At 42.6% G+C, this 25,104-nt stretch overlaps 1 protein-coding gene across 9 annotated transcripts in view; it reads right to left on the bottom strand.

Moving 5' to 3' along the window:
* Window positions 1-25,104, bottom strand: part of brsk2a (BR serine/threonine kinase 2a) — a 172,062-nt gene that overhangs the window by 101,127 nt on the left and 45,831 nt on the right. For 4 of the 9 annotated variants that reach the window (XM_086208362.1, XM_086208367.1, XM_086208368.1 and 1 more), the window contains exon 1: window positions 13,042-13,182. The exons of 4 other annotated variants lie outside the window; for them this stretch is intronic. In XM_086208362.1, the coding sequence (XP_086064488.1) occupies window positions 13,042-13,177 (136 nt within the window). In that variant the 5' untranslated portion in view covers window positions 13,178-13,182. Of the gene's footprint in view, window positions 1-13,041; window positions 13,183-25,104 lie in introns of those variants that run through there. One more of the 9 variants, XM_086208370.1, reaches the window with a different exon arrangement.

Here is a 25,104-nt window from a genome sequence, read left to right as displayed (position 1 = left end):
CAACTAGTCCAAGAGCTGAAAGACAAACCTGGCGAATGACATCAAGAGTCAGGACATTTGACCGCGAAGGCTATCTCATAATGAGCACGAGTTGTCTCATGTTACATCCTCTTGAAGCTACTACATGTTTCCTAATCTTTAACAGCTTAATCTAAAAAGTGAAGGGAACTTCCCCAAATCAATGAATTTGTGGGGCTATTTGAAGGAGGGTATGCTGCTGTGATTCTGCCTTTGGACATTGTGAATAATCATAATAACAAAAGTAACAAAAAGAAAATTTCCTGGAGTTGTAAATCTACTGATTTGGACCAAACTGTTTGTAGCTCCATGCAATGACGCCGCACAATAGCAGTCATCAGCATCTGAATACGATTTTGATGTCAGAAAATAAGCAGGTGTCAACATGAGTTTGTTTCATTGGGGCATGTGGAATGGTTTTATTTTTAATATTTCCGTTTACCGTGAACAGAACAGCCATCCCAAAATAGGTCATTCCTGCATTTCAATTTTGATGTTAATGTTTTAACATTTAACTCGACGTTGTGGTCTTTTTCTTCATCAAACAATAAAGAAACGCTAAGGCTACCCGATCACTGACAAGAGGTGAGAAAAGAACGTACCTTTTTTCCGCACAGCTCCCTGGTTGACAACAGGTGAGCGCCTTTATAAAAACATGCCAGTACAATGGAAATGGCAAGTGTGTGTATCAACTAATTTAACGCTTTTATTCATGAAAGACTTCTTATAAAAGCATGGAGAAATCCAGACGAGATCTTCCTCACTCCGTCCTGCAGCGTCATGTGCTACAACACCACGCTAAAGTGGTGTTTCTTGGGTTTTGCTGTCTTTTCTGTCAAATGTTACATCTAGTGATGACTCACCAACAACTGGTGACACTAATGGTGTGTGGTGTTTATGTGCGTGCCCATGTGACACTCCGCAACAGCATCAGTGAGGAATAATGCTGAATCTCTATTAAAAACTCACTTCTGTAATCACCTTTATTTGCCACACTCCCACTCCACCTCCCTTCTCAGCTGCCATCGCCGTTATTTTTAGCGCTGATTACTCATTGACTTGGGAAAAATCATGCTTGCTTGCTTCTTGTTCCTCATAGCAATCCCTGAAACCAAAGTGTTTCCAAAAAGCTGAAACAATTTTACGTTTCTTGTTGGCCAAGGGCTCTTTTCTATTTTCTACTTACTTCCTACTTTTCTTATTTCTTGTCTTTAACTGCACCATCTGTCTGTATGCATTGGTGGACAGAAATGGAGATGTACCAGATTTATAACATGAGAAAAATATTTGAATGGTAACAAATAAAATAATGTTTATCTGGATTATGTACATTTCAAAATCTCTGGAAGCAAAAACTATAATTGTAAATAAAATGTAACGAATATCCCTGCATGTTGTGCTGTGCATGAGCTTTACTTTACCCTCTCAGGGCAGCAGAAGATTGTCAGAGCCAATCAGAACAAACCAGCTAGCTGCTTCACAGCTTGCACAGAGATATATTTCCACCAGAACTGGTCTAAGGAGCTCAATAATGAGCAACTCCCCAGCCAGGGAGCAGAGAGGCTGGAAGGGTCAGAGTATTGTAGAGGATAGAAATAGGAGAGAGAGATGAGAGGATGCACAATGAGGATGAGAGCACTCCTCATTCATTGTATAGGTGCAGTATTAGCTGTTGTCTCTTCCCAGAATATGTTGCCTTTCATAACAAAATTAATCCCTCTTCATGAATAATAAAGTGCCAACACAATGATGAAGTCTGGTCAGGTTTAAGTCCAAAAAAACCCAACAAAAAACTCTTGGCTAGGTTTAGGGGGAGATTATTGGGAGATTGGAAATTCAAATAACTAGTTTTGTAACATTGTTAAATGTTTCAGTACCCTGAAATACGATATAATACCTGAAACACTTAGACAAGCACATACCTGAATCGTGATTCCAGATCTGAAACTGGAAACCTTTCAAACAGGAAGAGAACACCTGTCTCTGGTATTTGCTCCTCGTGCGCATGCCATCTGACTAACTCTGCCTCTTGGTGAAGTCATCATTGTAAATTGATTTTACCAGGTTAAATAAAGGTCAAAGAAAAATAAAACTCTAAAAACAAAATTTTTAAGTCATAAATACCGTAGCCACTAGAGGGCATCTGCCCCCCCCTCAAAAGCTCCTGATTAAAACTAGACAAGGAACAGTCTGATGCTGTCTGGTTGCTGCTTAGGAGCGAATGCTGTTGGGTTCTTGTTTATTTCTTCATTCCCTCTTCAGTCCTTTTGGTTGCCCTGACCCTAGTCTGGACCTCCACTGGGTCCTTCAGCCCAGCTTTGAAAACACTCTGGCCAGTCGTGACTGGCAGCCCACAGAGGCTGGACCTCAACTCGTCCGCTTCAAATGGAAAGGCAACAGGGCAGGGAAACTGTGTTGAGAAACTGTCACACTCTTACAAACACATACATGAAGCAGAGGAAGACATGCGTGACTTCTCACACACACACAGACACATGTGCACACACACACACACACACACACACACACACACACACCTGATGTAGTACTGAACTAAAGCTGGGTCAAGCAAACAGACCAGTGCTTTAGGTCTTTAATGCTTCCACACTGGTGGAGCAAAAGCCAGGTCAGCCAGTAAGAGAACCGAGTAGGATGTAGACGATGGAGGTGGGGGTCAATGGGTTCACCTGGTAGGTGGATAGATGGAGAGGAGAGGAGAGGAGAGGAGAGGAGAGGAGAGGAGAGGAGAGTTGAGGAGAGGAGAGGAGAGGAGAAGAGGAATTTACTGCAGAGTAGACTTGATCAGGGCATTTCTGGGCATCTTAAACAACATATCCTTCAAAGAGAATGGGGAAATGAGAAAATGTGGAGACTGGAGGATATTAAGAAGCCAATTGAACATGGCTTACATATTCTGCATGTGTAGATGTGTTTTTGCTGTGGGCTTAAGGGGTGTAAAAAAGAGGGAAGTAAAAGATCCAATAAGTACTGAGAGACTAAGAGAGAAATCATGTAAAAGTTAGAGGAAAATTTCCCTCTATCTATTAATAAATGACAGACAGAAGCCTCAGACAATCAAGGCATCCATGACCACAGTGGACTTCGTTAACTCAGTGTTAGGCTTCTAATTCTGCTGCAATATCGTCCAACTAAAAGTTTTAATGACATGAAAACATAGCAGGATTTCATTCCTCATTTTCATGTAACACTACATTGTCGTCTGCTGCCTCCCCCTATCAACAAAAAAAGGGAAGGATGTACAAATAGAAAGGCATGAATTGATCCTGCGCCTGTGTTCAGTGTTCACTGCTGCAACACCTCACCATTGACTGCAGAGAGAAAAAAAGAGAGGGGGTGGAAGCAGGGAATGGAATTTTAAAAAATGAAATCAGACCAACAAATAACATCTCCAAAAGATTTCAACAAACCTTTAAAAGCCCGAAACCCTCTGCTAAAAATATAACACCTAGATAAATAATGACTAATCCTCTGCTGCACCCCATGTGTTTCAACATGTGCCAGTCAAGTGGGGGAAATGGGGTCGAGTTTCTCTTCACAAAATCTCTAACGATTTCGGAGAGGAAGAATAGCAGCAGAGATTCTGGAATGATTTGACATCTATTTCAACAAGTCACTCACAACCTAGTCAATGTGGCGGATGCATGTGGGTGAGAAGTCTGAGGATTCACCTCGGAGCTGGAGAGGTTAAGTAGTAGCAGGAGAGTGTGCGTGGGCGTCACAGTCTACTGGGGCTGCATGAGGATGAACCTCTGAGATAAACTCGTTGTGAAAGTTTTCACACATCGCAACGCACCTCGGCGTGGACAGGAAAAACGCCTACAGCTGCGCATACATCATCGTGCAAGTAATTTGCCACACAAGCGAGCAAAAAAAAAACAACAAACATTTACAATTTATTTTTCTACACGTGTGGGAGAAATCACAGAGCAGCAGAGGGTGAAAGAAAATGTCCCTCGTCAAACCCTTTGCAGCGTACGAGAGCTGCTTAATGCAGTCACTGGCAGGCGTTGTGCAAGAGCACTCCATTTCTCCGCTTTGCTCTCTCCACCCTTCGTTTCTCTCTTCGCCGTCATTATCGTAGCCACCAGATAGCAATGATGCAGGAAAGGCAGTGGAGTGGTCCCCACATCCCACACCCACTGGCAGAGAGAAAGTGAGACAGACAGCAAGGGAAGATGGTGGAGGGGAGAAAATCAGCGTAGAGAGTAGAGAGGGACGGGCTGTTAGTGCTGCTGGGAGAGAGGGAGCAGTATGGACGAGTGAGGAAGAGGGGATGGAGGGGAGGGACGGACGAATAAATGGAGAGGAGAGAGAGACACGGCGTCTGTCGTTACGGGACTGATGTGTAATAAACCGCGTGAAGGAGCCTTCAGGGAAGCATTATTTTCTTCTCAACACACACCATCTCAGAGTAGAGCAGACACACACACACACACACACACGTATAGCTTTGAACTCTTTGTGACTCATAACCTTGTTCACATTTGGGCGGATTCAAACAAACTCTGGGAAGCAAAAGTTTAGCAAAGTCTTGACTTGAGTTGAACTTTGCTGCACAAAAGGTGGTGGTATGCAGCAATGAATTCTGGGTTTTCTATGACATGCAGGGTACAGCAAAGCTGAGGTCAGTCTTTTAATGTCAGACAAGATCAGCAGTTGGTGCCTAAACAGTTAAATCTCAACATTTTAATTTAAGCTTCTGGAGATATTTTACTTCCATTTTAACTCAATTATAAGGAACAGGGTTGCTTCAGTGTATCTGCTGTGAAACTAACTTTGACAACAACAACAAAATACATTTGCAATCATTTTGAATCGTATTCCAATAGCAAAATCATTTGTAACATTGGAGTAAATGTGTCTGCTCTTCATTTCATTTTTTTTTACATTATTTTCCTGTTCACTGAAAATCCCACTCATATTACATGATTTTGTGGGGTTCTGTAGGAGTCTGTAAAATACGATGAGTAAGCAGGGCATCTCTGAAGCAACCCAATGTTTATTTGAAATCCTACTTTGAAACACAATTACCATCCGTCCATCCATCCATTTTCTTCCGCTTATTCCTGTTAAGGGTTCTGGGGGGGTGGAGCCTATCCCAGCAGCTTTTGGGCGAGAGGCGGGGTTCACCCTGGACAGGTCAACAGTCCATCACAGGACCAACAGATAGAGACAGACAACCATTCACACTCACAGTCACACCTACAGTCAATTTAGAGTATCAATCAGCCTCGTCCCCTCTTGATGTCTTTGGACTGTGGGAGGAAGCTGGAGTACCAGAGAGAACCCCCACAGGAACAGGGAGAACATGCAGACTCCACACAGAAAGATCCAGTGCCTGAGCCGGGACTCGAACCCGGAACCTTGTTGCTGTGAGGCGACAGCGCAAACCACTGCACCACCGTGCTGCCTAATTACCAAACACTTAACAAATATTGTGCCTATTGCAATCGGTCATATTGTGAGTTTCATCCTATTTTAATTAATTGTGCAGCCCATAAGCATTGCATAAAAAGCAAATACTTTTCATGTTTTGCCGTTTTAAAACTCTGCTTTTTCAGTTTTTTATTGCTCTGTCCTGGTCGCCAGGTGAAATTGCTGCTTTGACATTGAGATATGTAATAAAGTACTAATTTGAACAGTGATCTTTCCCTAAGCCCAACCAAACAACCAGAACTAAACTATAGCATCATTATTTTTCAACAGTGATTTGTAAGAGAGAGCAAAGAAATGTGCATATGGGTTTTATCGGAGCGTAACAATTTGGATTGTTGGTATTTCGGTACGTTCACTCATTTGTAAGAAAGGGCATCAAAGGTGTACAGTTTCCAGAACTCAATCTCAACCAGTTTCAACACAGCAGGAGACGTGTTTCCATCTATGAGTCACTATTTGTCTTTTTATCTCTCTCCCCTCCACCTCTTTCTTGGGCCATCTCTCTCCCTCTTTCTAACTCCTCATAGGCCATCCACAGAATATCAGCAAGGCTTTTGAGCATTAGGAAAATCAATGGCTCAGACATTCCCTTTAAACACCAGTGATTTTTGGATCCATTTTAAGTAAAGGAGTTTTGAGAAGAGTTCAGTTTCAGAACAGTGTGAATTAATTCATGACCAAAAGTGGGTGAAGAACAGAGGCTGAGGGGGCGAGAGGGGGGTGGAGGGATGGGGTGGATGCTCCTGCAGGATGTAAAACCCCTCTGCAGCTCATACAGAAGAAACTAAGAATGAAGGCAGCATTGAGAGGAAGCAAAAGCAGATATTGGAAGAAAATCACAAAAGTGGAGGTTCATTTTTGCAAGGCAGAAAGCTCATCTTTTTGTCACTACCCCCTTTTCTCCCACTCTTCTCCTCCTCCCAGCCTATTTTTTGGAGATTACAGCACAATGCATCTGCCATTGGAGACAGCAGCAACACGTTGCAATGACCTAAATACAGAAGTGTGGTGTGATGATTGGCTAAGAGAAGGAGCAGGAGTTGGGGGTGTGCAGTGCAGCACATCCATAGTCGCATATCAGCAGCAGCTGTAAAATTCAAACATTTATATAAGCAAGAAATGGACCCCTCTCGCTTTGCATCCATCTACTCCTCCCGCTATCCCTCCTTCATCTTCTTTCCCAGAGTTGGTAAAGACACAGTTTTTCATCTTTCCCTCTTGTTGTCTCTTTTCCATCCTCCTTCCTCTGACGTCTCTGCATCAGGTTCCCTCAGACAGCACCAGCCGGGGACAGAGGGAGAGACCAAGTCATCCATTCCTAATCAAAGAAGTGGCATCAGATTCTGCGTTGCTGCATAAGAATCCAGCAAATGCCAACACACTTGTGCCCTCATTTACTGCAGCTTGGAATTCTTGCTGTCTCTCATCATACACAGTGTGCCGCTTCCATCATCACCTCATTAGACAGCGAGCTGACTCTTCCTCGCCACTTTGCTGTAGTGGTATTTAAGCCGTGCATGAGCCAAGTCCTCTGGGGTTTGATGTCCATAAATGTCAGACTTTTGAAAGTCTGCCTGCCTTCTCGTTCACTGTATGTCTGCGCTGATGGAGGTGGTGGACATGTATTTGGGAATGTGTTGTGTATATTCCCAGGACTTGTTTGCTGGCCTCCAGCCAAGTTAGCAGTGCTGTCCTCAAGACGGACCCTCTTTACTGCAAAGTGTGAATGTACACCATTCAATACCTACCACTCTACTCGAAAGGTCAGCTAACTCTGCTTTTTCCTTCTTCCCCCTCAGTGTTTCCCTTCTTCTAAGACGCACCATATTTGCTAGCTAAGTCATTTGCAAATTGAAATCTCAAAGCAGGAAGAAAGGAGATCATATTAAAGCTGATCATGCACAATCAGACAATGTATCCAGATACAGAGCACAATTAATATGAATGGAAAGGTCCATCCATGTGTGCACCAACAGCCATGTAAATCATCAGTACAAGAATTCGACCACAATATCGTCCAGAGGAACACAGAGTCACAGTATTATGTTACCTTAGGTTGCATTAAATATGTGTGGGATCCATGTAGCATATATCTATGTATTATAGCAGACTCACACCCTAGTAGATTCCAGCATCCACAGGTGATCCAATGTTCTAATGTTTTCTCTGTGAATTCCTCCCTCATTCAAAGGGAACAGAAACTTTGTTAGCGTAACATATTCCTCCCTCATTAAATATTCAAATCATGCGTCTGTGTCGTTTGCAAATCGCGTCACTGACCAACTTCAATCAAAGTTGATGAAAGCCTCTATGTTTGCCTGTAGGTTTCACTCAGGGAAAAGTTTATTGACGTAAAAGGAGTCATGCATTTTACATTTCTTGCAGCGATAACATGAATTGCTTATAAGTTGAAGAACTGACGTGTGTGTGTGAGCTGGTGTGAGCACTGATCACTACAAAAGACTGGAGAAAATCAAACATCAAAAGAACGGAGTATCCAAGCAGCATGAAGATAGAGAGATTGCACTTGCACCTTTGGTAGCAGCAATAATTCTTCTTTTTTATTTTTTTAAAAGAACATTTGAAATGTGCAAAGGCAAAACTTTCTCATAGTCAGGAAATATCCCTCCATTATGCATTTCAGCTAAATACCAGCTGGTTTGGTTTGGTACTGAGTCGTAGCAGGCAGCTGTTCTCATAATAAATAAAGTGAGTATGCAGGAAATAAATGTTCTTAGACTCTTTAAAAAGAAAAATTGGTTAAAAGAATTAAATATAAATTAACCAAAAAAAAACCAACAACATCAAATAATCAAACAGAGGCAAATCAAAATCCACAAAATGCTATTGCACATAGTGAAGTCTTTTGCAGCTAAACTGTACCAAAAAGAGCTACAGGTGGGGGAATACTGGACATTTTAACCTCTGAATAATAATGTTGCTCTGCCGTAGATGTGTAAATAAGGAGCTGGATAATCGAAAACGTCGATTGCCGAGTGGTTCATGGTGAAGTGGACTGTCCAGGGTTGTCTGCCATGTTAAGATTCTGACCCTCAGGGAGCAAACATGCTCAGATGAAAGGGCATTGTGAACTGTGCAGGAAAGAACTGAACAACAGATCACGACTCAACCAGCAGATGACAGAAAGATTACCCATAAACCATTGTACCTCATAAGAGCGCTAATTTTCCAAGAAGCTTTTTACATATGTCTGTAGTAGTTGTGACCACTGAAATACTTGGGATATAAAAATCAGTCCTCTGATGCTATGACTTGAACTCAGTTTCCCCTCACACATAAAGGAAGCTGATGTTGACCTTATAATCAACATTTCTTGAGAGCTAAACTAGAATCGGTTGAGTTGGCGTTGTCGTTACCTTCTATTGTCAGTGCTAATGTTAGCTGGGATAAATTCTCAAGAAACACAACAATAGCACCCCTCATGTGTACCACATTCTGTAAATTCGGAGGCGTTTACATTGCCAGGGTCACAAACAAATAAGCAACATCTGATGGATGATGCCGCAGGGTGTTCAAGATGGAGGACCTTGTAGCAGCGGTATTGAGTTTTGTGCACTGTGAATTGGAACATGTGCCGATTAAAGCTCCATCATCCCTCCCGTACTTGTTCCAGTCCACCTTTGTAGACTGCTCAAAAATCACTCTCCTTGCATTCCCAACAAGGCTGACCCCTCATCTGTCAAATTTCTGCTGAGTGTGAATCATCGCGGGTAGCCTCCAGGATAACTAACCTCCTGGTGTCTTCTGTGTAACAGTGACAAGGATAGTCCCGTGTAGCAACAGGCAGAGGTAACACTGCATTCCCCCTCCCTCCAACACACACACACACACACACACACACACACACACACACACACACACACACACATTTCCAATATGGTAGCTGTCCTCAGAAAAACCTCAGTTTGTATGTAAAGATTCATGCACAAAACAACATTCATACTGGAGCATGACAGACAACCAACACTATAAGCTGCAGCCTGGAGTGGCGCCACAGGTTAAATCCTTCCTGCGTAATCTGAGGTCCACAGTCAAAGTTGCCACAATCAGCCTCCAGGGACACCACACACACTATTTATCCCTTCCATTTATCCCTCCCTCTCACCATCCTTCATTTACTTTCCACCTCCCAACCATTTCTTTCCACCTGCTCTAAAAGCTTTTCCAACTCTAAGCAATCAAATGACAAACACTCTCAAAGTGCTGCAACGTGATCACAAGGACACCTTGTTATGCGTTTCTCCCCCTCAATCTCTCCCCTACACTTTTTCTATCTCAGGGGAAGAAAATGAGGCCAAATTTTCCCTTTTCTCTTATGCAACTTAATCAGCGGGATGACGCTGGTGGCTGCTTCTAGAGCGAGAGGAAATTCGTACCAAAGAGCCCCCTCTTCTCTCCTTCATATTGCTTTCCACTCTGACTCACAGTTTGCAGGGTGCTGCCGTGTCAGACTCAGCCAGGGAATGTGCATACTAATGTGAATAAGAATGAGTTCAAATCTACAAGCGGTACACATCTACGCATTATCGACTGTCTGGTGCACTGGCACCTTATCAGAGCCACACATTATAGAGACAACACAACAAATCTCACACATTTCTCAGCTGTCTCCAAAAACCCCAGTGAAGGTTGCCACAATAACAATGCTGCAAGTGCATGCATCACTCAGAGGAGTGGACAAAGCATTGCGTTCATTTATTATTTAACAGTGACAGAGAAAATGTAATGATATAAAACTGAAGACATTGTATCCCTGCTATGCATTGGAAAAAATACTTACAGGGTAGAAAACACATAAATAAACTGCAGGAGGATTTTCATTCATTATTATCATGCAACATTTTGTCAGAAAATGGCACAAAAAGCTCTTCATATTTTCACAATGTGACATCCTGGAATTAATTATTCAATCAAACCAGAAGCAATCCCCCCCTCCCAAAAAAAATTCAATTCAACACTTCAGCACAATTTCCTCTTGTGAAGGGAGCTGAAGTCAATGAACGTTCAATATTTCTGCTTGATAAATGATTAGCATGGTTATTTCACGACAAAGATATTAATTCTAACTTGTGCTATTATCTGAACAGTTTTAGTGACAAATGCTGACAGCAAGCTAGAGAAGTGATTCATATCGATCATCTCAAGAGGTTCAGCCAAATGCTTTTACAGCATCTACCTCATGAGATCGGATTCCTTTAAATAAGCTGTACTTAAACACAGTGTCGCCCTGCTTACTCCTGCTGCAGTTCTCTGTGGAAGGATGTCACACCATATTCATTTATTCATTAAGCTGTTTGCTTTATCTATTCCACTTTCACCTGACCATGTGTTTATCCCTAATGTCTAGAAACATCTAGCATGGGTGGTCACACTCTGCCCCACCAGCATGAAGAAGCAGCCACTTGGCTCAAACTTACATCAGTAGCTAGAAGGAACGCCCGAGGTGCACAACACACAGCTAGCACTCATTCACCCTGTGTGTGTGTGTGTGTGTGTGTGTGTGTGTGTGTGTGTGTGTGTTACTCTGAAACAGTGCATGCTTGTTACTCTGTAAACACTGGCATTTTTTACATGTGTGTATTCGTGTATTCATGTGTGTGTGTGTGTGTATTCGTGTGTGTGTGTGTGTGTGTGTGTGTAAGAAGGCAGTGTTACCCTGCCTGAAGTGCATTATGGAGCAAGAAAACTGGCTGAGATTTGTGGAGACCTGGAGGGAGAAATAATAAGGATGCTGAGTTTTAGGCAAAAAAGGCAGCAGCAGATACAGGGAGACAGTGTGTGTGTGTGTGTGTGTGTGTGTGTGTGTGTGTGTGTGGCCAGTCTTGGACATTACCCGGTGTCTCAAAGCCGACTTCTGATTCAATCTATGGTGCTTATTCCCAAATCATTACAATTTATGATGTGAGCCTTGTATGACTGAAGTGTGATGAGGAGGTTTAGGGGAAATCCACATAGTACGGGTTAGAAAGAAAAAGTGGGTTGGGTTTCATTTACTTCTTTCTGACAGGTCACCATCATAATGTTTAAACTAGTTCAAACACTATTAAGGAATGATCGCTGGGCTGGCTACCAAAATCAATATGGGTACCAAGTATATTATGCCAATCTAACAAATGTTGGTATCTGAGTAAGAGAGAGAGAGAGAGAGAGAGAGAGAGAGAGAGAGAGAGCATGAGATAATACTCCTGCAAAATTTCAAAATTTTCAGGGCCCAAACTGAAGGTGTGCCAAAAATCACATGTCTCAAGTGTGGATCATTCTTTAAAAGGCAAACAACGCATTCTGCAATATCAGCAAGACAAAATACTAAATACATCAAAAAGCTTAAGAAGTGCACGATATTTGACAGCCTGAGAGCAAAGTCCCCCGCAGCTGCAGCTAACATTAGCAACACACCTGGAAGTTTAGACTCATTAAGATTGTCTTGAAAATGAAAATCCATTTTTTTTATTAATATAGAACAGATAATGTATGAAAACGTGTTGGTACCAATTTCCAGATACAAGGTCCCAACCCTGATGATTGCAGATTAGAAGGCAGCCTTGACTCACAGGTCACCATGGCACCCTTTGTGATGAGCCCAGCATGTGCTAAACCGATGCTAGAGGGATATCAAAAGCATCCCAGTTTGAAGTGTAACTAAACAAGCTTCACTCAGAATAAGAACAGTCTGGATGTGCAAAGGAAGCTGTGAATTAAGAAATGAACTAGATAAACAAAAAAGACAACAGATGAGCAAGAAGCACAGACAGACAGAACAAAGTGGAGCAAAATCAGGCAGACGTAGACGCGCAAACAAAACATCAATTGAGATTTGAATGGCCAACTAAAACATGGCAATTCTTCATTTTTGGGTTGCATTTTGGAGAAAATAAAGCTCACTTTTTCCCTGAGCACGGCGAGACCAAATCAATAGCGCTCCCAGCGCACACCTATTATTCTTCAAAGGCTCCGTCAAGGAGGAGAAAAAGGAGGGGGGGTGAGCGAGGATGCACTCGTCTTCTGCAGCACAGGGGAAGACACACAAGAGGAGGCTCTAATTGAGACAAAAGCTGTATTCGCAAAGAATTTAAACAAGCTGAAAACAGACGACTTTTGGGATGAATCCGACTTATCAGCAAATCAAGTCAAACTCTGACGTTAAATACATATGTTGATCTAAAGCCACGTACCACTGTAGTTGATGCCAGCATTAATCGTACAGTCGAGCTGTATTGATGTCTCAGTCATCCAGTATTTTAGGTGTGTGTTTGAAGTCTCCCTCTTCTGTGAAGCACAATGTATGGAGCCGCTTTGAAGCAGCAGTCTGTTTCATGTGACTTACACCCCCTGCCTTAAGGCTTCTTTGTTCAGATCCAGAGGCTTTTAAGTGTATTGCACACACCTAATGCGTATAAACACAGAGAGAGATAGTGATACTGACAAACATGAAAATGGTAAGCTGGACCCTCCCCCCACCACCACCACCACCACCACCACTCCTACCACCACTTAAACTGCACCAGAGCCAGATCACAACCTGACAAATGGATCGTAGCCCCCTACCTATCTGAAGGCAGATGAGGGAAGCCTTGTGAAGCTTTGGCAGTCCAGAGAGGCATGACAGCCAGTTCTGTCCGAGAGAGAAGGACGTTTTCTCTCTCTCCCACCTTTTCTTCCTCTCTACATAGAAATTCAACATTAAGAATAAAAGGAAAGCCCATTCAAGTGGCAGCTCAGACGTTTACAGATTGCTCATTCTTTTGGCAACTCCATTTAACAAAAAATCTGTTCATAGCAGAGAGTGTATTTGCATTTCTTTTCTCTTTCTCCTTTAACTGCTGCTCTATGTTGACTTTCTAGCAGGAAATCAAGTGGTGAACTCAATGAAAATGTTGAGCTCTGCTTCCACCTAAATGCTGTTTATCTTCGGATCTAACTATGTCTGCATCAAAATGAGAAGGGAGCGGTTATATAATAGCAGCCAAAGATGAGCTCCGCCAATGAACATTCTGATAGGAGTCTTCTGCTTAGTAACATGACCACACTGAACACTGAGAAAAGACAGAGGGAGAGAGTAAGAGAGAGAGCGAGGAGAGAGAGAGAGAGAGAGAAGGTGAAGGGCATTAACAGGTGGAGAGAGAGAGCGAAAGAGAGAGAGAGAATGATACACTGATGTGAGAAAAATAAGTGAGACTCACGAAGCCACAAAAGCTGATCGTTCAGCTGCCGACTTACAGCACAATATTGTTAAACTGTTAATAGCCTCTGCCCGTGGATCAGTCCTTTGTTTGACATCAGCATGTGATTTTCAGACCTTGAGCTGTGACGGGAGGGAGGAAAACATCGACACCTACCTCGGTACCCACCTGCAGCTACATGCCGTCTCCATGAGGAATAGACAGGGAGTAACAGCAATGAGGTGTCGGGGTGACACCCAACAATGCTGATTCTTTCATGTGTGTCGGTATAAAAGAAATGTTGGTGCCAGCGCTTTCTTTTAGAAGCAGAGAGTACCCTAATTTATTCTGCACACTAATTTTCTAGGGGAAATCAGGGAACAGGACAAAAAACAAAAAAAAAACACAGGGTCTAACTCTCACCAAATATGCATGGATTATAACTTGTATTGCCACTGTGGAGTAAAGAGAGTAAAAAGCCACTAAAACCTCTTTAATTCCATTGGCAGCTCAACTCTTTACAAGACCGCTATCGTGCGTTCTGTAAATATACAGACAGCAGCTGGCTAGCTTCAGACTAGACAGACTCTGCCTACAGCACATCTAAAGCGCACGATACCTTGTATGAGTCATTCGCACAAAACACAAGTGATGGACGGATGGAGGGATGGATTTCCCCTGACCATCACTTGACAGCTCAATCCCAGCACTCTTATTGTTAAAGCAAAGGCAAAGCAAAGGCGTCATGTGTTGCCGGGCAACAAGCATAGCTGATTTCACACTATGAAGAGGTGTAATGCCAGATGTCACACACTTCAGCCACACACTTAGACCATGTCATGCATCACTGCAACGTTTATTTAAAGGAATTTCGATACTTCTTGGATGAGCAAAAAGCCTACAGATGGGAAAAAAATGGGCATTCAAATAGTAAAAATTACAGTGAAGCCTCAGTTCTGACATCCTTCAGTGAACTACAGAGAAAAAAGTTCACATTTTCATTTGATATTTTAGTGGTCATCAATCTTCCAGAGTTGGTGTTGACAAGCTTCACACACAGGATTGCTAAATTGGAATGAATATTCAAAATTGGAAACACTTTTGGGAATGAATGTGAATATGTAGGAATCAACGGGAATAACTTCAAAATGTCCTCATTTATTTTCACCGCATTCATTCATTCCTGTTATACACAGAGTTAAATTAACACATTTTAATTAGTTTTACAAACACAGTCTTCAATCAGCACGTAAAATCAAACAGGAGACTAGTTAGCATAAACACATACTCATTAAATATTTGCTGGGTAACTTAGATATGTTTGATCAGATGAATTTACAGCTAAATCATTATTAACACTTACCTGACCGGATGTAGTCTTTGGGGTCGCGCTTTCAGTAATATGGCCTCCAAAGCCTTGCTGCAGTGTGCAAAATGCTTAATAACTGCGCATACTGTATGATGAAAGAAGGCAGCAGAGCAATATAGTAATAATCTGGTATGATAATAAAACAGTAAGTATACATTAACCCAAAATGTCCATTTTGTTCCCATTAATCTGCATAAAAGGCCATATATTTCCATGAAGCCATGGAAAAACTTCAAAATCTTTCGCAAAGGTAAAGAAATAAAATTCAAAAATTTCTAAAAACTTAATTTCTCATGGAAAATTTCCTTGGCAACCACAATCACAGTGCCTTTAAAAAAACTGAACTAGCATGTTTGGAGTTGCCATATACATAATATGAACATTCGCACATTCCCGTTCTCTGTGCTACTGCACTCTGCAGTGGGTGAGTCCTTGACATTCTTCTTGCTCTGCTCTCTTCACTCACTGCTCACATAGAGAGCAAGTAGTAAAATGCCTCGTGTTGCCCTTTCCTCACCTCTCATTTTCATGCCCTCCTCCTCCTCCTGTCCTTTCCTATTTCTTCTTATCATCCTGCTTCTCAACTATGACAGGACACAGGAGAACCGCTTCCAGGTCTTGATCTGTATCTCACAGATGCCAACCCCCCCCCCCCCCCCGCCCCCGATCTGTGCTCTGCGGTTCTTCGTCCATGTTAGAACAGAAACACGCCCTGATCCCTATCTCTCTGCTCTCTGTAGAACACATCACGTAAGAGGCCCAACAAGTGAGTCTCTCTCTCTCTCTCTCTCTCTCTCTGTTCCCTGTGATTTCACTCTCTTGTCCCTTATGAGGGACAGATAACGCGTAACATTCAAATACACACATATTTGCATGAATTCCTTCTGTCACATGATCTCCTGCACGATCTTCTCTATGATGATGTGCGTGACCCCCACAAACACACACATACGCACACACACACACACAGGTTTTGTGGATGTTTGCTGGTGGTGGCTGGATGCCAGGATGGCACTGCATCGCACAGGGTTAAAAAAAAAAAAAGATATACCATAATATTATTGGAAACTGTACAACGTGGTGCAACTGCGTGACCTGTCATTTTCCCCTGGAGCCCTTCATCCATCCAACCACACTCAGCTGCCTGAAAGACAGCACTAAGGGCTGCAGGAGAGTTTCAGTAGCGGTCAAAGTCAAGACAAAAACATTGATACTTTCAGTCAAAAACAATTATATTCTACAAGAAACTTTTACAGATTGTTAAAAAAAAAAACTAATTATTGTAAAAACTGAACTGCAAAAACTTGGATTCCTGTGAGTCATATATATCACGAAAAACACTGACTCGCTGTGAAGCTGAATTAGAAAATCCACATGAAAAGAGGTTCAGACAGAGAAATGTCTCCTGGTGACTATGTCCTAGATTAACGCTGAAGCATGACTGCAGAATGTTGAGTGTGTGTGTGTGTGTGTGTGTGTGTGTGTGTGTGTGTGTGTGTGTGTGTGTGTGTGTGTGTGTGTGTGTGTGTGTGTACGGTGAAACTCTAAGCCACTGCAGCTGTAGCAAGCTTGCACTTGCTGAGGGTTTAATCTTCAGGCCTAATAGGGATCAATGTAAATGCAGAGTGATACTGTTCTTTCCAATGACAGGACCTGCCAGCGAGCTGAGAGGATCACCCGACACTCCTCCTACTCAAACCAACATTCACACTTCTCCAACATGCACACTCCAACAGCTCCGTGTATCTGTTTGTGTGAAGTCAGCAACATTACTTATGCAACGCCAAACACATTAAGATTCTTGTATCAATTTCTGTTATCGGCGTCGTGTTCTCATCCAGCCACGCGTGAACCGTGAGGAAAATCGCAGCTAATGCCGGACAGAAAATACTACTATCAATATGAGATAAGATCTCTGCTGTGAAAGGTTTGCAGATATCTGCCGCAATATTAAGACCACACACTATAAACGGCAGACAGATCGTATCAGACAGTAAATATGACAGATTATTGTTGAGCAGTTGGCTCAGTAGCACGTGAAGAGGTTTATCCAGACAAAATGCACATCCGAATGTATAAACGTGTTTGTGCAGAGCGCACACAGACACACAAGGCTTTGAAATTATCAGCCTAATTTGGTATTACTGAGTTATTTTCTATGTATTTCTGTTTTTTAAGTATGCACTTTATAAAAAATGTATGCATTCTCCCAGCAACGGAATCAAGGAAAAGTGCAGTTCAGCATCACAGACATCTGGTGTCCTTTTTCCATCCACCTGATGAATGTACTGCAGATGGAATAGTCACTCTCTATTCGTCTGTGATTGAGGCCCTACATGCTCCTAATAAAACATTGGGGACTCCACTATGGGTGCTGGGAAAAATAAATACATCTAGGGATGCACCTTGAAAGATTAGCTTTCTCTCCATGCAATATTTTCAACAATTTTTTTTATAAATGTCAACCTGATTCTCAACATTATTATCTGCATTTCATGAAATAGGAGATTTATTTCCCAAGTTGGAGGGACAGTGGGGCAGTGCGTGTGAATGTGTGTGTGTGTGTGTGTGTGTGTGTGTGTGTGTGTGTGTGCGTGTGTGTGTGTGTGTATGGGGGGGGGGGTGATCTGCTGCACTCTCTCCCACTCCATCTTTCATGGTGACTAAGCCAGACGCATTTGCAGCAGCCGACCGCTCACAGCTTGTCGACGGAGCAAAGAACGAAACAATACATGGTATTACTTCCCGTTTCAGACGACTGTCAGGGCAAGCTCATCTGTAAAAGATCTTTTAAACTTTTAAACTTACCATCTCGTTGACTTCAAAGCCTTCCCAGTGACAGGTCAGAGAATGTGATAAAGAATATAAAGTTACAAGGCTAGGGTTGGTTTCGTTATTTCATGAGGCAATAAATAACTGCAGTGACAGCAGATTGATTACGTCTTCAACACCCCCATGATTTTAAATAATCAGTTCATATTTAACCTGTGTGGTAATTGGTAATCACAGCATGTGCATTTTTTCAATAATTATTTCAACTCTAGTGCAAATGTGCTCAGCAGTACGCAGACGTCTACAGATAGTCTTGTTAAATGCTGTTAAGTAGATTTTTATGCAGATCATTCCATATAAACTGTTTAAAAGTAGAAAAGTAGGCACTGAAAAGTCTACACATTTTTGAACTTTAAGGAATGATAAATTGGTGAAGGTTCTATAACCAAATCATGTAATAGAATCGGATCATTACATAATTTAGATTCTGATCCCTCCCCCAGGCTGGCCGTGTCACACAAAACCCCCGTAAAGATTTTGAAAGATTTTTTTTGCTTAAAAGGGGTGGCTAAATTCTGTGCTGGCTTCTCAATGGAAAAGACCACTCCCATGTTAAATTCATATGAAAGAAATTCTTATAAAAAACACTCATTAGTGCAACCTAAAGAAAGAACTGTGCATTGCAATATGAAGGAGGTATCCTCTGATGCAGCCGTGACTGTATCATCAGCATCATGGTTAAACAGGTGTTAACTTTGCACCCAGCGGTAGAAATGTGTCCTCTGTTTGATATCCGTCCATAACCATTAAGCCAAGCGCCACTTCAGCTTAACTGGCCTCAGAAGGACCCAGCCTCAATAATGTATACAGCCATACAAGCCTCCATTACTCACAATTAATAATACATAGGCTGCCGTCTTGGCTATCCCAATCTCGCTGTTCTTCTTTCTCCCAATCTCAACCTGTTAGCAGTGACGGGCTGCACCATCTGGTACCTGAGACGCCGGGGGATAGGGGGGAAGGAGGGGGAGGAGGGCTGCCCTGGAGTTCATAGAAAGTGTGTCCGTTACACACAACTTTGTTCAAGAAGAAAGAAAACATATAAGAAAACTATGTGGAGTCGGGATTCTACAGTGACCTTTTCGTGATATCAATAGTGGATGATGTCCATTTCCCTGTTACAAATGAGTGCATGAGAGAAATTAAATTTGGGCGTGTAGCTATTTGTTGAGAAGGTCAGCCATCACATTTTATCAGCTTGACTTGTGCTGCTGCCGACTCCTTCTGCTATGATGGTATCAAGTCCTACAATGCCTCGCACGCTCACTAGGACTTTGGGTTTCTACATATCGCCCCTCCCTCTGTGCGTCTCAGTGACTAAAAGTTATTTTACCTGAGGACAAGTTGTCACCTAAATGAAATGTGCATATATTGACATGATCGATTTAAAAGTTATCTAAATGGTTGTTGGTCAGGTAGAAAAAAAAACATTTGATTAAAAATTTCTGTAATGCAGGAAGGAATATCAGTGTGCGTGCGTGCATGCGTGCGTGGGTGCGTGCGTGTGTGTGTGTGCGTGCGTGCGTGTGTTTTAGTGTTCCCTTTTCTCTTCTTACCTGGCGGGTGTATTGCTGGGGATCTAAGGAAGTGCAGTGCTGTGTTTGAAGTCATATTTTGGCCAAAAGTCTTTTTCTCTGTTATGCTTTCAACTCTCTGCCTGTGCCACCTTAAAGGTCAAAATACTGGTGCACTCAGAATTTCAACAATAGAGATAAAAAAGAAAAAAGCTGCATGGAAGTTGTTTTTTTTTTTTAAACATGTTACTTATTTAGGGTTGCATGGTGTGAGATGAGGTTATCCACCGCGCCACCTCACCTACGAGGCTGATTGATACTCTAAATTGACCGTAGGTGTGACTGTGAGTGTCAATGTTGTCTGTCTCTATGTGTTGGCCCTGTGATGGACTGGTGACCTTTCCAGGGTGAACCCTGCCTCTCGCCCAAAGGCATCTGGGATAGGCTCCAGCCCCCCCCCCCCCCCCCCCCCGCGACCCTTAACAGGAATAAGCAGAAGAAAATGGCTGGTTGGATGGATGGATGGATGGATGGATGGAGTGATGTTGCTTATTTCCATCAGTCAGTGTTTTATTTGAAATGCTGCCTATCACTACAGAAACAATGGCAAGCAGTACTGGCCGGCAGAGATGAGTGAAGACAAATTCATCATTGATCCATGTGATTGTGGGGCACAGGCGACTGAGCAAAGAGCTGCCTGAAGTGGAGGACGGAGGAGGTAGGGACTACAGTCAAGGCCAGCTCAGTGCTTCTGTCAAAGATGGAGTGTGATTAAGAGCAGCTGAAAAAAGGGTTGTCTGTTCAGACCACTGACATCACTCACTCTCCTCTGAGCACACACATGCATTGACGCAGTCACTCAAGCAGCACTCTGGGAAATGAAGCAGCTGATTCTCAGGACAGCGTGACCTTCTCCCTCCATGCACAGCAGTCCTTTTAATGATGACATTCTTACTGCTTTTGTTGATATTATTCAGAGCTGAAAAGCTTCAGCAGCTGATCTGGCTTTTTTTTTTTTTTTTTGGCACGTGGATCATTGTCATCGGAGACGAAAGTTCACGACGTGTTTTTATTCACAAATCTCCTGGGACAGTTCAGCGTTACAGCCACTGTCAGAGGGCGTCTTGAGGCCAAAGTACAAACAAATAATTTAAACTCGTGATGTTCATCTTTCAAGATTAGACTGTGGCTCCAGAATTCAAAAAACATCAAAACCCATATTAGTTGCAGGAAGCTATTGAAGACCGAAGACTAACAACCACCAAACTATAAAAGGAACTGCCATATGCATCATCCAGCATAATCAAATTTTTCATTATTCAGTCATATGATAAACAAACACTTTATTTAAAGAAGACGACTTCCTCAAACACTTTCAACTCTACACTTCACGCGAATCAAATATTCGTATCTATGTGAGTTGTTTTTGTAGACCGCAAAGAAGAAAACAATCGCAAGTACAGCATTTGTTTCAAAGGAATGTGTTTCCTTGGGAATCTTAAATGTTTGTGTTTGATGTTACATTCCTGTGTGTAACTCAAAAAAGCTGAAGGTTTTGGAGACCAGACGGTGTGTCCACCTTAAGTGAGCCTGGCCATTATTGTGACATCACAGCTGCAGGAACTTGACTCTGCACTGCTGCATGACTGCGAGCTTCATGCCCTCTGTATTGCACAGCACACTCGCGAAACTTACATACACATTGTGTGTAGTTAAGTTATTTAATTCCAGACGTTCAGGAGCAGTGTTGAGATCTACCTTGCGCTTGTTGTTATAATCACTGGTTAAGTTTGGTGTTGATGCTTTACTCACTTGTTTGAATTGGCATGAATAAAAGGCAAGCGCCCGTTAATCTCTCCTCTCCTAACGAAAATACAGCAATGGTAGCCATTTTTCTGCAATGGTTACATATACGGGAAATGTTGAAAAGAACAAGAGGTTTCCTCTAGAGCATAAATTGTGTGTGTGAGGTCAAGGCTAACTGGACAGTCAGAAATGCCAGTGTCTACCCTCCCGAGTGTAACCCTGACAGCTGTAAAGAAGATACAAGTGGACATCTAATAATGCAAATGCCGAGGGCTTGCTGGCCTTTTCAGCATTAGGGCACGCTGTCTGGTACCACTCACTTTTACACAGGGGAGCAAAAAGAGAAAACACACTGAGGATCTGTGGTGCAAACTGATATTCTACAGATATCTTCCCCGTCACACTTTTCTGTCCTGCAGCTACCAACGAACCAAATCTCTGCCTGACCTCCTGTTCCTACTTGTTTCCTACTTCTCTAAACTGCTCTGTCCATCTGCACGAATGGATAACACGAGACAAATTACAGCCCTTAGGCTAGTGCTAGCATAGTGTAAGTGTGTGTGTGCGTGTGTGCGTGTGTGTGTGTGTGTGTGTGAGTGTGTGTGTGTGTGTGTGTGTGTGTGTGCCTGCAAGAGCATGGAAAACAATATATGATGTTGAAGTGTGAGTGGTTTTACCAGGGAGAATGTGTGTAAGTTGACGTGATGACTTAAACACCCCTCTTGTGTGTGTTTGTGTGTGTGTGTGTGTGTGTGTGGGGGGGGGGGGGGGTCCAGATGTGCCCAGTGTGAAATCAGACAGATCTGTTATGTGTGAGAGAGGGTGGTGAAAGAAACTGTGAGAACCCCCAAGCTGTGGGGCACCCCGCTTCTCTTCCTCACATACTTTCTTTGTCCTCTTCTACTATTCACTTCATGGAAGCATTTCTTGCACGTGAATCGGGCTCCGTATTTTTTTTATTCTTCTTTTTCTTCTCCGTACAGTATTTTAACATAACTTGCTTGATAATGAGACCGAGCTTTCGCAGCTGGTTGGCGGCACCGTGGGGCTATAGGAATCCATAATCTGTTGATGAGTGACCGTGAAGAGGGAATGGTGGGAAAACACACTGAACACCTGTCAAATTCTCAATATGGAAGTGGGAGGCCTTCGAGAGCTTAGAAAAGAGGGTTTGATGTCTCTAAACGTGGCAGCATTTGCAGTTAAACACAAAAATATTGCTGTTCTGGACACCAATACATGCATTAATGATTAATTCATGTCATTCTCATTAGCTCATGAATAATATTAGCCTTCAGGCTGCTCCTTCATATTACCTCAAAGTCAATAAGTTGAAATACTGACTGTCTGAGCTTCATTTCATCCATGTTTGGTTTACACGGGGGATTCTGACCATGACGCTTGTTTGTTATCATCATGCAGATGATCTCACCCGCTCTCCAAGAGGGAATTCAAATTTGTGTCTGAATGCGGAAGACAAAGCAAAACATTCAGTCCGGACCAGCATGCTTATATCCTAAATGCAAGCATGGACAATGTGCACCATGAGCCCCTTCTTAGTTGAACATGTTTACTCATTACAACTAAAGCCAAACAAAAGGTGAGGCTTATAATTTGGATCGAATGAGAGTCCTCCGATAAACAAACCCAGTTAGAAATTGAGCATGAACTTGTAACATTTTAGCACTTATCTGGGTCACTACAAACACTTCCCAGCCTTTACAGAGGCTTGGGAATGTTCTATGAACGCTGAAGAATGCGTATGGGACGTTCCCTCTAGGTCCCCAGGAGGAGTTTTGTTGTTACGTATTTCTTGAAGTTGAGCAACCATTCAGGGAAGCCGATTCAAGAACAGAAACAGAAATAAAAAAGACCATCATTGGTCGGTCCCCTTAAAGGTTCCGGTAGTGTCACAATACATCTTTAGTATATACAGTATATACCAGGACATCCAGTAAAGAACTGTGGGAACATTAAAAAGCAATGTCCTTCACACCAGTGAGGGTGTTCTCTGAAAATTCTGGGAACAAGATCCCACTGAGTCCTTAAGGGAATGTTTTCATAGGACCTACAGGTATACAATTGGGAATGATTTACTTATATCCCAAAAGAAAGTCAAAAGAATGTTGAACTAAAGGACCTTCCTAACCTACAGAGGATATTTTTGGAACATCTCCAATATTCTCTAAAGTTTCAGGATGTTCGTCAACTTTAGAGAATGTTATGCAAGGTCCCTTGAACGTCGCCCTCCATGTGGGCGGTAATTAGTTCCCGTCCAGTGCAAATGTCAAGGCAATCCTTCCGATACATGTCAAGATATTTCCATTACAAAAGTCCAATGTCAACTGTGTGCGGTACTAGATGTGAAATCAGGACAACTCCAGACTCTTGAGGATTCATGCTTGGGGGAGACAGAATGCCATTTTAATAAGAAGCCATCCGGAAATTGTTGAGATCTTGTCAAACATCCACATCCCTCCCATCATACAGCCCATAAAAAAGAAAAAAAGTGGATGAAACTGATCTACCTCACTCGAAGCTGTTGGACACACTCTTAGCATTACCTTTCAAGAGCAGAGTGCCTGTGTCTTCGAGCCTCGAGCGTATCATTCAGCTCAGCACACAGGCAAGAGGAGACAAAGGGACCACGCAGACAAAGAGAATACAAGTGTGTGTGTTTGTGTGTGTTTTGTATGTTTTTGAGGGGGTTTCCTGTGGAGAACTCCAGACACAACAGGCTTTTCCCTGCAGGACTCTGTTTTAGCATGACAGCCAGATTAACATCACACCCACACCTTCTCACACGTGCACACATACACAAGTCATCACACATCAGGAGTCACATCTCAGGGGAACATATCACAGGTGTGCAGGCACACGTATGCACGCGGGCGTGCAGAAAATCACTCATGCTCAACTCCCACCTGTTTAGCATTTTCAGAGACGTGCCTGTGAACATCATAGCAACACAAGGGAAATCATTCATTTGGGAATGTGTGTGTTTGAAGACACACTATTAGCGCAGGTGCCTCAGTAACATTCAGCTCGCTGTAGTTCTATCTAATGAAGCTGTAACAGCGAAAATGGAAATAACTTTGCTTCAGTTGCATCAATGGCACCATCAAAGCCTTGCTGGCATTTAGGCAAATCTCTCTCTTTAAGCCCCAAAGAAGGGGGTCATGGCACAAACCCCTTCCAAACAACCCCCACACTCCCTCGACAGAGCTCCCGGACTAGAGACAGAGATAGAGCTTGACATTTCCTTCAGAATGAAAAAAAGAAGGAGAAAGCAGGAGGAGGAAAAAGCAGGAGGAGGAAAAAGCAGGGCTTAAGCAGAAATGGGCAGAGTGAGAGATCTGAGGCAAGACAGAAAAATAGATCAATACACAGAGTCTAATAAAGGGGAGATTTATTGGCACCTTGCAATAATGTGAAATGTTGTCAATACAGCTCAGGAATTATCTTTAAGAAGGGAGAGACTGTGATGGGTAGCAGAGCGCTCATGCTTTTTTCAGCACCGTGGAGAGCTCCGAGTGTCAGCGTATGCAAACACAAGCAGCACCGGGACAGCTCCTTAGAGCTCCCTGGGTGACCTTTCACCCTCTTTCAACAGCAAACACTTCCACGTTCCCTTCAGCCATCACCCTCTCCCCAAAATGCTGCATTTGTTAGCATTTTCAACCCAACACAGGCTTTTTTTTTTAAACACGATCAACTTATAAACACAACCAAAACGTATTTCACCTCAAGCAAGGAGTGCTTGTGTCAGCCAGCTACTGTAAGTAGAATAGACATATTTGAGAGGATACAATATAAACATGGTGTCCCGAGGCAGTTTTTAGCTGTAGTGCCTTTCTTTTCTTTTTTTTAGCTTCTTTAATTTCTATATAGCTTCAAATTGAATGTGTTTTGATGAACACTGCAAGTA

Source organism: Aulostomus chinensis, chromosome 7 (assembly GCF_037954235.1).
Source record: "Aulostomus chinensis isolate RoL2024-O1b breed Wild chromosome 7, RoL_Achi_v1.0, whole genome shotgun sequence".
Classification (NCBI taxonomy): Eukaryota; Metazoa; Chordata; class Actinopteri; order Syngnathiformes; family Aulostomidae; genus Aulostomus; species Aulostomus chinensis.
The sequence above is the reverse complement of the archived record's forward strand: the minus strand, read 5'-3'. Positions and strand labels throughout refer to the sequence as shown.